Here is a 12,851-nt window from a genome sequence, read left to right as displayed (position 1 = left end):
GGGAAAAAAGTGCAACTGGTCATTAGAAAAGCTTAATCAGTTTTATACTAATCAGTTTAAACAACCTGAGACCTGGCAACCACTGAGGTGGACCCTTGCGTTATTTAATGGTCTTCTGGCCTTGTATGATTCCACGATGCACAGGCTGATTCTCCTTACTAAGGAGGCCTTGTCCATGACCAGCAGGACAAAGCACTAGGAGCGCAGTAAACTTTCTGCAGTCTACAGTTGTATTTAGATGCATTTTAACTGTTCTCTGCATGTCCATGGGGTGCCACTGTCTCTCTTTTAGATGCTCAGGATTTGGGCAGAATGGAAGGTTTATATCTTGTGATCTGTGATGGTCTGAGTTGATCTTTGGGATAAAGGCAAGACCAGACCACAAAATCATTTTATCTGGATGGGAAATACAGTAGTCTAGTTCGATGGACAATCTTCCTGTCTATTATGTATATTTCAGTAGCACGCAGTGGCTCTAAACAGGATCAGGAACCCATTATGCTATGTACAGAGCGCAGAGATTGACATCTTTGAAAATTTATAATCTAAGACAAGGAACATAGGGAAGGCAACAACCATATACTGTTTTTTCATACATTGTCTGTATATGTTTTGATTCTGTAATTCTATTTCCTGAACACTCTGAGAAGACAGTATAGCAATTATGAAAGACACCTGACGACCAACCTCAGAGGTTAACAGGAGGTTCTGAAGAACTTTGAGCACTAGATAGGGAATCATTTAACTATTTATCAGCTCCACTGCACTCAGAAATCAGGTAATGTCAACCTGTCTCTTTTGCAACAAATAACACTAGCATGTTCCCTGGAACCCCACTGATAGCCAGTACCGTATGAACTCTAGACAGTATTTATGGTAACTGAAGATGCCAATATGTCATGCAGACACAGGGGACAGGCTATGACTCACCAATAGGAAAAAAAATAGAAAAAAAATTGTTTTTCAAATTTCACATTGAGTAACTACTCCACTCATTTTACCAGAGTTAAATAAGTTACTAACACATGCACTTGCACCCTTTCAAATTCAAGCAACTCTGTTGCTAAGAGCTTAGAGAAGAAAAGCTGCATAAATGATACTTATTTTTAGCAACCGATTATGATCAAATTCAACAGTAGCCTTGTGCAGATTTTCTAGAACAGAGACTACATAACAAAAACAGAACTTCTAAATTTTATTTCTTTAAACAAAAACAAGATCCAATTACATGGCTGATGATTTGCAATATTCCAGAGTCCTTGAAATCATACCCCCAGGCATGGGATAATATTTTTCTGCCTCCTTTTACAAAACTCAGCAGTGGGAAGTGCTCTGTCACTTTTCATACCTCTAAAGAGAACCATATACACCTCTACCCTGATATAACGTTATCCTCAGGAGCCAAAAAATCGTGCCGCGTTATAGGTGAAACTTGCAAGTTATATTGAACTTGCTTTGATCCTTCGGAGTGCGCAGCCCCGACCCCCTGGAGCGCTGCTTTACTGCGTTATATCCGAATTAATGTTATATCAGGTCGCGTTATATCGGGGTAGAAGTGTAGTATGCAAGCTACAATGCAAGCTTTTATCATTCAAAGGAGTGCATCCCAACGTTCCCAGGGGAAAGATTTTAAAAAGTGCATATGAGCCTGTGTTAAATGTTGTACTCACATTCATGTAATCAAATATGAATTCAGGCAAAATAAATAAGAGTGCCAATGGAAAATATGTAAAATACATACATTATATAATACGTAGAAAAAACATGCAGTCCTTTTTTTCTCAGAAACTGATTCATCAGACAGAAGGATTCACTCTCCAAGGCAAATCAATAGACCTTTGAATCAGTCCCCAGTCCTGCAAGGTGCTGCTACCTTCAATTGCCTTGAAAGTCTAGGTGCTCAGCAGCTTTTAAGAGCAGACCCCAAATATTTTGCTTATCAAGCACTAGTTGCTAGTTGAAGTTAAGATTCACTTCTGATATTTTCAGCTGGACAAGGACAATAATTTAAATCCCCACTTAATCTGCATTGATAGGATTTTCTTTGTTCCTGACATATTTAAAGAATTCCTTCTTATTGTTCTTACTCCTACTGACTGATAACATTAGCTTCCCTTATCAACTGTCTGCATTTCCTAACTGCTGTATTTGTATTCATTGCTATCAGCTTCTCCATTTGTATGTGTAATACACACTCACACACGGCATGCACTTATTTCACCTCCCCTCTTAACCAAGATGGCTTTTAACCAAAAGAAGTCTTCTTTCATGATTGCAGAATTGTGTTTTTTGGGCATCTATCAAAGCATTTTTAATACAATTACCAATCATCATTCCTGTTTTTATGTTTAAGCATTTCCACCCACTCAGTTTTCCTCGTGATTGGTTTCAGCTCTGGGGAATTGGCCTCTTTAAAGCATCAAGTATATATATTATTGGATAGCACCATATTCTGTTTTCACATAATAAAATAAATTAGATCACATGCACCTAAGCAACCATACGTTTTCCCTAAAGATTTCCTTTAAAGAAGGTCAAGACAACATTAATTAACACTATGTAATATCCCCAGAAAATAAAGAGACCTTCTTTTTATAAACACCATTTTATTTGCTAGAAAATGTGGTTCTTTGAACAGAAATTGTTCAAAACCTCCTCTGCCTGATGAACGAGGGAGAGATTTGAATAACCTTTAATCACAGAAAAATTGCTCTAAACATTGGGCTCCATATGGCTTAGAGAAATGCTGGCAGATGGCTAGAATAATCTGTACTTTTCTATTAAAAATGAAAAAGTTAAAAAAATGATGTCGGTATGAAACAGCCATTGCTTATGGTGCTTCTGGTCTTGCTAGTTTCCTCTGTAATTCCTCTAAGATTTCAGAAAGAATGGGCAGGGCAGATATCATTTCAGAGAGAACAGAGGGAATGCATCTACACTCGAAAAATTAAATACCTATATTTACAGCAGCTGCACCAATGATAAGCCACCACTGGCATTACAGTCCAGGTATTTTTAACCTTGTGTCAAAAAAACCCAGCTCAGAACAGGTTTTCAAGTGGTAAAAACATCTGAGCCCTTTTTACATTGGTGGTCACACTGATGCTGGCAGTTGCTGTAAAAGGAGATTATTTTTCCCCTCATACTCCGCAACAGTAACGCCTCTGACTGATTAAACAGCATGTTGACTGGCTGTAAGAATGGTCGCTATAATGTGGATTCGAAAAGACTAGGGATAAAGGAGAAGAAAATAGGGACTTTTGTAGGGCTATGACAGATACAGAGGATCAGTCTCTGGAAAGGGCGTAAAAACATAACCATGCTAAATCCAAAGTCCTCAGATTTGCATGGTAGAGCTGTACTCCAATATTCCACTCGCCATACATGCATAAAGGGCTGTCATGTTAACAGAGGTTCTATGAATATATGCAGAATACGGTATCTATTGGATTTTATATTCACAGGAGTTTGATACCAAAATTTAGATTAACACACACAGATAGACATGTACTTACCATGTGTTCCATGCAAATGCTGATCTCTCCATCACTGTAAAAAGCTCCATAAAATCCCACTATGTATGGAGAGTTACATTCATGTAGAACTTGTAGCTCACGAATGATCTGGTTTCGAATAGCTGGCTTGATCTCTAAGTGAATTAACTGTAAAATAAATCAATTGTTATTGTTCCCTCAGTGACAATTTAAAAGAAAAATACATGACTTGGATACTGCAATATTTATTTTAACTCACTGAAATAATAATACTAAGCATTATCGTCCTATAGAACTGTAGGCATACCTGTTACTGGGGAAGTTCCACATTTGTACCTTTTACAAAAACAACAGTAGGTGAATTCCAGTGCTCATGAAAAGATGCTGTATTTATAGCAATGGAGAGTGAAGTCCTAATTATCCTCAGAATAGATACAGTACACATAGAGCAATGAAAGCTCCCCATATGAGCCACACCATTATGTCTCCAACTTGACATGAATGGAAGGGTCTGAAGACAGGGGACAGCTCAGTCTCCGTGTCCAGTTAATAGCTTGCTTTTCTGGTGAAACTAACAAAAGGATCCAATTTGCAATATGCAACTTTTCTGTGCATGTGTGTGGCCACTAGGGAATGGTCTATTTCAACTAAAACATTCTAAACAATGCTTTTTTTTTTTAAACTAATATTTTATATTTAATATAAATAACACAACGTCCAATAGACCTCAACTAAGATATAAAAAAGTCTTATTATACAGTGAGTGCACCAAAGGTGTGGATTTTTATTTATTTATTTTTCAAGTGGAGGACATTTCTGATATTCTAGAACTACACAAGTAAGCCCCCAACATTGCAGATGAGAGTACTGTGTAAAGACATTTTCTTCCTCAATTTAAAGACACCCAAAATACAAAAGAAAACAACTATATTAAAACAAAAATGCAAGATAATCTTCCCAACCTGCAGTGGTAGCAAGAAAATTGCTCTTTTGATAAAAATTAAAATTCTAATTATGATAGGCAAGTAAGATAATCTACTATAATTGTTAAAATGCAACATGTTACTCTTTGCTCTAAGACAATCACAGTTCTTGAGAGACATTAATTATAGCATAAAAGAATATCTGATGTATAGTACTTATATTACCAAGAGTGGGATTTTTATCTTATCTTTTCAAGAAGTTCTTCAGTGCGAACATTTTGTTCCAATGCATTTTTTTCCTCTTCCATCTATTTACTGTTAATGGATCTATTTCAGTTATTTAGACCATGTATACTGAGGAAAATCCATGAATGAAATTACATAGCAAAATATGTCACAATGCCTAATTGCTTTGCAAACATCTGGGCAGATGCCTTTCTGCAGCTGCTTGCAAGCCATGTCCTAAATACATTCAGCGAAGAACAAAATTCAGTCACACCTTGGGCATTTAAAAAAAAAATTCATCAATATGAATATATATATCTAAAGAGAAGCTATAAAATTACACTGCTTAGCTAGACTATGTTTTGCCTAATGCAAAATAAGGGATTTTTATTTCTCTCAGAAAGAGTACAGATTCAGAGAATACTTTATGGAAAACAAAATGGTACTGGGCACATTGAAGGAAAGCAATTAAGCAAACATAATTGATTGAATAGCCGATAAGTGTTAAATGACACAAACTAGGCTAAAATTCCCTCTAAAAGTTTTATAAAATGGGTGAAAAAAAAAAATCAAGTAAATTGGTTCTGTGCAAGAGACTCACTGATCTTTGAACTTCAAAAGTCTCACCCTGAAAAAGGGCCAACTCGCCTTGATTCCCACAGCTTTGATAGCAGAACATTACAGTGATGGATATTACTAAAGAGAACTGATTGGAAAATGTTTTTTTCCCTTGTGGAAAATTTTGATGCAAATGAAAATGTCACTTTCTTGAAAATTTTCTGTGGAAACGTTTGACTTTTGAGCCAAAAATTTAAACTAAAAACTTTCAGCTGAAAACTCTGATTTTGAAATTCTGCCCTGGTGCCTTACAAACGTTATAATTTGGGTGCCTTGTGCCCCATTCCCTTCTATGGGCCAGGCTCCGGAGCGGAATTACATCTCCTGTGATTTATGATGGCCTCCTCTCTTGCTGAGTCAAAGCAGGGCATAATAGACGTTCCTGACCACAGTGCTTGATGAGAGATGTAGTCTGGCCAGGGAACCCAGCACATAGAGGCCTTGGCTACACTGGCGCTGTACAGCGCTGCAACTTGCTGCGCTCAGGGCTGTGAAAACGCCCCCCCCCCCGCCCCCCGAGCGCAGCGAGTGCAGTGCTGTAAAGCGCGAGTGTAATCAGAGCCTGCAGCGCTGCAAGCTACTCCCCTTGGAGAGGTGGAGTACATACAGCGCTGAGAGAGAGCTCTTGCAGCGCGACTACACTCGCGGCAGCGCTGTGAATTCCCGAGTGTAGCCAAGGCCAGAAAATGGGGGCATAATGCATCTGAACTACAGTTCTCATGAGATACCAGAGCAGCATTTCAAAATCGAAGTTTTTTTGGTTTTCAGTAAAAGTAAAAAAAAAAAAAAAAAAAAAAAACTCCACAGAACGCACGCTTCTCATGAAAAAAAATTAACGTAATTGAAATCCCAATTTTCAGATGAAAAAGAGTTTTGATGGAAAGTTTTCAATCTACTCCTCTTACAGAAACTGCCAGACTGCTGACTGGGTAGAGGGGGTGAAATGGAGCTGGACCATCATGGACCCATCCCCTCCCCTGCTCCCAACCATCACCTGGACCCAGAACTGTAGAGGGGAGACCTCCTCCTCCACTAGGGGGCACTAGGGTCCAAGTGATGCCTCGCCTCCACTCCCCCACCCACACCACCATATGATCTTGGGGGAAAACTGCAGAGAACAGGCAGCCAGAGACTCTGGCCAGTAAAACCAGAAGTAGCCAAAGGAGGGACCTCTGGACCCTTGGATATTCCAGTGAGAACTGCAGAAAGTTCTCAGATAGCCTCTGCCCTGTGCTGATTGGCTGTTTGCTCCCCCTCGTCCCACCCGCCAAGACGGTCTCTTCAGTCAGTTTCATTCCACACCTGCCTCTCTTACCCTATTCTCCCCTCCGCTTGCCATTTAGCTGATCCCCTCCTAACTAAAACAATCCCAAACAATAAATAAGTTGTGGCACTAACACGATGTTCGCCATCATCACATTGTTCACGCTACTTGTGTATTTATCCCTTTCCCCTGTCTGTGTGGTCTATTGAGAGTGCAAGCTACTCAGGGCCAGGGCAGTCTGCTGCTGTTTGTGCAGCACCTAGGACAGTGGGACCCTATTCTTGGCTGGCCCTTAGTCACTACTCTAATAAACATGATTAATAATCATGATTTAGTAGCATGCTATGCAATATTAAATAATTACGTGGCACTTGCCAAATGCATAAAGTTACATTTTTTACTTCGCCAGAAAGAGCTCTCCCTGTGGCAGGGTATTCCTACTACACAGACAAGGGGCTCTTCCTGCATTCCAGTGAAGGAGGCAGGGGGGCTGAGACAGTGGTTCCACCGGCCATTCCCCCTGCTCCACAACAAAGGAGCCCTGATGGTGCAGTAGCAGACAAAGAGTAGGTCTACTCCTCCTCAGCAGCCTGTGGAGGAAGAGGTATGAGGAGGAGAATTCCCCCCCTCCAACCCCAACAGTGTAAACTGTATTAAGCCTCTGTACGCAAGCCTGGCTTAGGGGACAGGATATGCCGCTTTGCTAATCCAAAACATTTAGTAATTAGTTGTGGATATCCTAGTCATTAGTGAGGTTCTACGGTGTATTTAGATTTTGCGTCAGAGAGAGAGAGAAGATTTTTGGCAGTAAATAAAATACCTCCTACTTTACAAAATATGAGAAGCTGCTAACAAAAAAGGGAGGGGATTATTGGCCTTTCATCGCTACAACGTGGAACATAATACCATGTTCGCAGACAGGGGAAATGGAGGCTAAAGAAGTATTTGACCTTTGCTATTTTTAGAAGGCATTTCCACTTCTCCTGGAAGTTGGTCTTTGGTAATATTCTGTGTGTCAATGTCACTTTTTGATGGGCACTAAACTTTGAAAAGGCATCATTAAAGCTCCTGCTGCCACGGAGGTTCTCACCTTTCTTGCCATAATGAGGCCAGAAGGTTTGTGAGATACTTTGAAGACCACACCGCCGTTTCCTGCTCCCAGTTCACTGATTTTCTCAAAGTCGTCATCCTTCAGTTCCCCAACTTTTTGCTTCTGAGTAAGGAAAGCTTCAAGACGTTTACGTTGCTGCTCATCCAATTCTAACTCTTCCAGCTTCTTCTGCAGCGCCTCTAAATTTGTCCTATGCAGCAAAGAGAGCATAATTTGATTAAGCTATCTGAGCTCAGTAAGGATATGTCAACACTACAGCCGTTACAGTGGCACAGATATAGCACTGCAGCACCGTTGTATAGACACTTCCAACATCAACAAAAGGGGGTTTTTGCATCAATGCAGTTAATCCCCCTTTCCAAGGGTACGTCCAGACGACCCGCAGGATCGGCGGGTAGCGATCGATCTATCGGGGATTGATATATCGCATCTCGTCTAGACGCGATATATCGATCCCCGAACGCGCTCCCGTCAACTCCGGAACTCCACCAGGGCGAGCAGCGGTAGCGGAGTCGACGGGGGAGCCGCAGCCGTCGATCCCGCGCCGTGAGGACGGGAGATAAGTCGAAATAAGTTACGTCGACTTCAGCTACACTGTTCCCATAGCTGAAGTTGCGTATCTTACATCGATACCCCCGCCTAGTATAGACTAGCCTGGAGAGGTGGTACTTAGGTCATTGAAAGAACTCTACAGTCGGCCTATCCATGTCTACACTGGGGGTTAGGTCAATCTAACTACGGCAGTCAGGGCATGAAATTTTCAGCTCTGAATGACAAAGCCAGATCAATCTAACTTCTAAATGTAGACCAGGACTAAGCAATGTTGCAGGGGAAAGAGGCATACCACCACTGAAATCAAAGACTACTGGAGTAAGACCCTGAATCCTTGCACTTACATGCATCATCTTGCCAGATCACGTCTTACGTGCACACTAGCAAGAGTCACACAACTAGGTCCTTGGTGTACGTAAATAGTTTCAGTACAGACAAAATAATACAAAAGCAGCTAGATAATATCTATCCCCCTCCTCTTTGAGGCACTGGACCAAATTCATGCCTGGTGGAACTCCTTGATCCACCTAGTGGGTTCAATGACTCAGCAGTACTGGTTAATGGTTTGATTAATATTACACCACCTCCACACAAACTATTTTTGGGTTCAGATTTTTAATAGGTGATATGCAAAGTTTGCAAAGTTTGTCCTGCAAAGTTTGTCTAAATGTTTTAAACACTGATCTTCACATGTGATTAAAGATCTGACAATCCATTCAAAAACCTCTCACTTGCGTTGTGATACAAAGCAAGTCAGAGAGTTTAAGGCCACAAGGGACCATCTGATCATCTCGTCTGACCTCCTGTATGTCACAGGCCACCAAGACCACCTAGTACTCACACATCAACCCCCAACAACCAGTATTACACCAAAGTATTATAATCCTCCGGAGACTAAATTGTTGTGTACCACAGGCAGAGAACAGGAGCAACTAAAGCATAGCCAATAGAATAAAGCAATTAAGCCATTCCAATCATGCACAAACAGAAAATACATACATAAAATAGCCACTGCGGGGATAAAATAAACTGATTCAATAATAACCAGTCAAAAAGGTTTCAAGTTCATTACTTCTTCTAGTCAATAACATGCCAACCAGAAAGCTTGATTTAATAGTAGTAGAAAAATAAAGAAGAGCCAAATAAAACAATTCAAAGGACAGCTAAATTTAGGACAGCAGCCAATACGTTCAACTTCTACATGAAGACGACAAACCATAATTTAACTCCAGGTCTTAAAAGTATGTCATGTCTAAGAAACAGTACATCTGAACAAGAACCCGGGCAGATACACGGATTCCTGAATCCAACAATAATAAATTGCAGCTGCAGCAAATATCTAGGGACAAGCCTTCAAATTATTGCTCAGCCAAATCATGAAGCTCTTACCCAGGCAACATTCCCAATGAACTTAGTGCTGTGAGAGTAAGGATTTCAGGAGCTGGCTCACAGCCCTTTAGAGAATGCAGCAGGAACACTTTCTCTAGGGATGATTTTAAAGAAGTGAAGGATGATATCCAGAAAAACCATTTCTAAGCATCACTTTATAAATACTATTCACTTTCAAAACCATGATGGAAGAGAAGATGCATTCTAAGTTCTCAGCCAGACACAGACCACTTCAATTGCTGCAAGGTAGATTCTCTAAACAGCAGCGACAAATTATCTTAATATAGCAATAAGTCTGAACGGATGGTAAAAGTATCAGGCACGTGACTTCCCTCACTTCACTTCCGCTAAACTGCTCCTTCAGAGCCAAAGAGAGCACCCAAAATTAGAAGTTATCCCTCTTTGAGCTTCCACAGCAGACATGGAATTAGCATCAAGAAAGGTAAGCAGGTTCAATTAAGAGCCCATTTGTGAGAAAACTTAATCCAACTATCTGAACATGAAAGGGTTAAAAAAAAACAACAACAAAAAAAACTAGACATTATTAACAGCCCTTTCCCTGAATATGATCACTATTAGAGTTTGTACGCCACCCTACTCCTAGATCAGTTAAAAGTCTGAACGGTTGAGTTAGACAAGGCACAATTAAGGTTAACTTAGTTCTTTCTAAGCATTATCACTTTATTAAGCAAGTTGTATACAGAGTATGAGAATTCCTGAGGTCTATTTCTCCAATACTGAAGCCTATTCTCATTGCAATAATGCTGAAGATTTACTAGCCCAGGCACAAGATCAGCTCATTCACCCTTACCAAGCGGATGAGTAGAAATATAATATTTTACTCACTTATTAATAAAAAAATGCCCGATCTACTCACCCTGGACAAGTGTAATTTTGTAAGGCTAACTTTACATGTGAACTAGTCTACGTGGGAAAATTTCCTGGTATAAACTATACTCTGATCATTTTTCTGCACTATAGTAATACCAGTTCTAAGTCCCTGTATGGACACTTTATTCTGGGATCAGAGTGATTTTATTCAGATATTAACAGAATAATTTGGGAGCAGAGTAGTTATACCAGAATCAAGTGTCAACACAGGGACTTACACCAGCATCACTATAATGGAACAGTTATTTCAACATAGCTGTAATAAAACATTTTTCCATGTAGAAAAGCTCAATAGCTAAAGGAGTCCGGCAGACAGACACTGTTATAAAGCTGAACTGTAAAGAAAGAGGGGTACTTTTTCTCATCTAACTTCCCAACCCTAAGACAAAAAGCAAACTAGTCACTAGAATTTTCTCAAATACGCCCAGTGAAAAAATAACTTAGCATCGGATGAAGTAAAATATGTATTTGGGGGAATGCAGCTGTCCTCCGTCTCTTTTCTTACTGTGATAATTACATGATAAAAATAAGAGCAGGCAATGATTAACAGGAGTTAAGTATCCTTTATTATGTTACAGTAAACTCTTGAGCATTGATGCAAGCAAATTCTAAACCCTGCACCGGAAGTTTGCTGACAGATGAGAATAAGCAGCTCATGTTTTCAAAGAGCACATGCTGACAGACCCACTCACCTTATGTCCATTTACTAAGTCAGAGAGTGTACCATGTCAGCTGAAGTCTTCAGCAGGTTATAGTTTAATCAAATGGCCATGTACTACACTCACAGCTCGCCAGTAAGAGACTAGATTGTCCATTCGTCATGGGCCACTTCATCTTGAATGGTCCCTTAGCATATGAGCTAACTACTTATGCTAAACTATCTGTTCGATCTTGTATTTAGCTGTGGCACTCGGAGTGCCTTTCCCAGACCTGAAGAAGCACTCTGTGTAGCTTGAAAGCTTGTCTCTCTCACCAACAGAAGTTGGTCCAATAAAAAATATTACTTCACCTACCTGGTCACTGAAGGAGAACTAAACAAACATTCCATGCACTTTCCTAACCAATGTTGAACATATTGTTTAATAAAGAGATACAAAGACAGATAAATTTCAGGTTTCAGAGTAGCAGCCGTGTTAGTCTGTATCCGCAAAAAGAACAGGAGTACTTGTGGCACCTTAGAGACTAACAGATTTATTAAAGCACAAGCTTTTGTGAGCTACAGCCCACTTCTTCGGATGCGTGGGCTGAAGCCCACGAAAGCTTATGCTCTAATAAATTTGTTAGTCTCTAAGGTGCCACAAGTACTCCTGTTCTTTTTGCAAAGACAGATAAATACACTTTGGAAGTACAGCCCTATATGCTTTATAGGAAAGCTATAAAATTACAGGAGGATGAAGAGAGGGAAAGATTCTTGATATTCTTTGTATCAGAGGGGTAGCCGTGTTTGTTGCTTTTTACAGATTCAGACTGAGAGTCCTGTGGCACCTTTAAAACTAACAGAAGTATTGGAACATAAGCTTTCGTAGGTGAATGCCCACTTTATCAGACGTCTGATGAAGTGGGCATTCACCCACGAAAGCTTATGCTCCAATACTTCTGTTGTCTTAAAGGTGCCACAGGACCCGCTGTTGCTTTTTACTTGATATTCTTTGTGTCACACATCCAAATTGTGCATCCTTTAAAATGTCTCCCTATGGCTAACTGGAGCACCTTTCCAGAGCTTCAGTATGCTCCAATTAAAACTGAACTCCTTCACAGGGTCCTTTTCAGCTATTTATTTCTTTGCATTAAATAGGGCCTGTGATGATCAAGAACACATGGTCCATTAAGGTGTATTAAACTAAAGAACCATTTTTGTCTAACATGATTTCTATGCAGAAGACACATTGTCCTGGGTCTAACACAAAGGGCCAGATTTTCAAAAGAGCTCAAAGACAGATGTACAAGTGCTCAGACACCATAATTGGGGCCTCTTTCAAAAAAGAGCTCAGATCCTATTTAGGCACCTAGGGCAGGATTTTTAAAAGCACTCAAGTTGCTTAGAAGGACAAGTCTCATTGAAATTCAATGGACTTGTGCTCCTAAGTCACTTAGGCACTTTTGAAAAGCATATGCCTAAATAACAGAGCGTTCAGCACTCACCATGTTCAGCTCTGGCCACCGATTTTGGTGCCTAAATGGGGATTGAGGTCTTCTGAAAGTCTGGCCTGAATGGGGGATAATAATAACTCTAGAAAATCTGGTCTGTATGCTGTTGACTACTGGGAAGGGGGGCACGCCAAAATCCATGTCTTTATTTGCAAGTAGTCTTGAGGGGGGCTGTTACATTTGCTAACAAAAGGCTTGCTACAAAGCTTCCCTTTAAGGCGCTATTGCACCCTCTT

At 40.2% G+C, this 12,851-nt stretch overlaps 1 protein-coding gene across 2 annotated transcripts in view; it reads right to left on the bottom strand.

Moving 5' to 3' along the window:
* The window catches only part of MAP2K1 (mitogen-activated protein kinase kinase 1), a 61,497-nt gene that overhangs the window by 25,944 nt on the left and 22,702 nt on the right, over positions 1–12,851 (bottom strand). For both annotated transcript variants that reach the window (XM_034783518.1, XM_034783519.1), the window contains 2 exons: positions 7,615–7,825; positions 3,516–3,662 (listed from right to left, as the gene is read on the bottom strand). In XM_034783518.1, the coding sequence (XP_034639409.1) occupies positions 3,516–3,662; positions 7,615–7,825 (358 nt within the window). The remainder of the gene's footprint in view (positions 1–3,515; positions 3,663–7,614; positions 7,826–12,851) is intronic.

This window comes from Trachemys scripta, chromosome 10 (genome assembly GCF_013100865.1).
Source record: "Trachemys scripta elegans isolate TJP31775 chromosome 10, CAS_Tse_1.0, whole genome shotgun sequence".
Classification (NCBI taxonomy): Eukaryota; Metazoa; Chordata; order Testudines; family Emydidae; genus Trachemys; species Trachemys scripta.
Note: the sequence above shows the minus strand (reverse complement) of the source record. Positions and strands in the feature narration are given on the sequence as shown.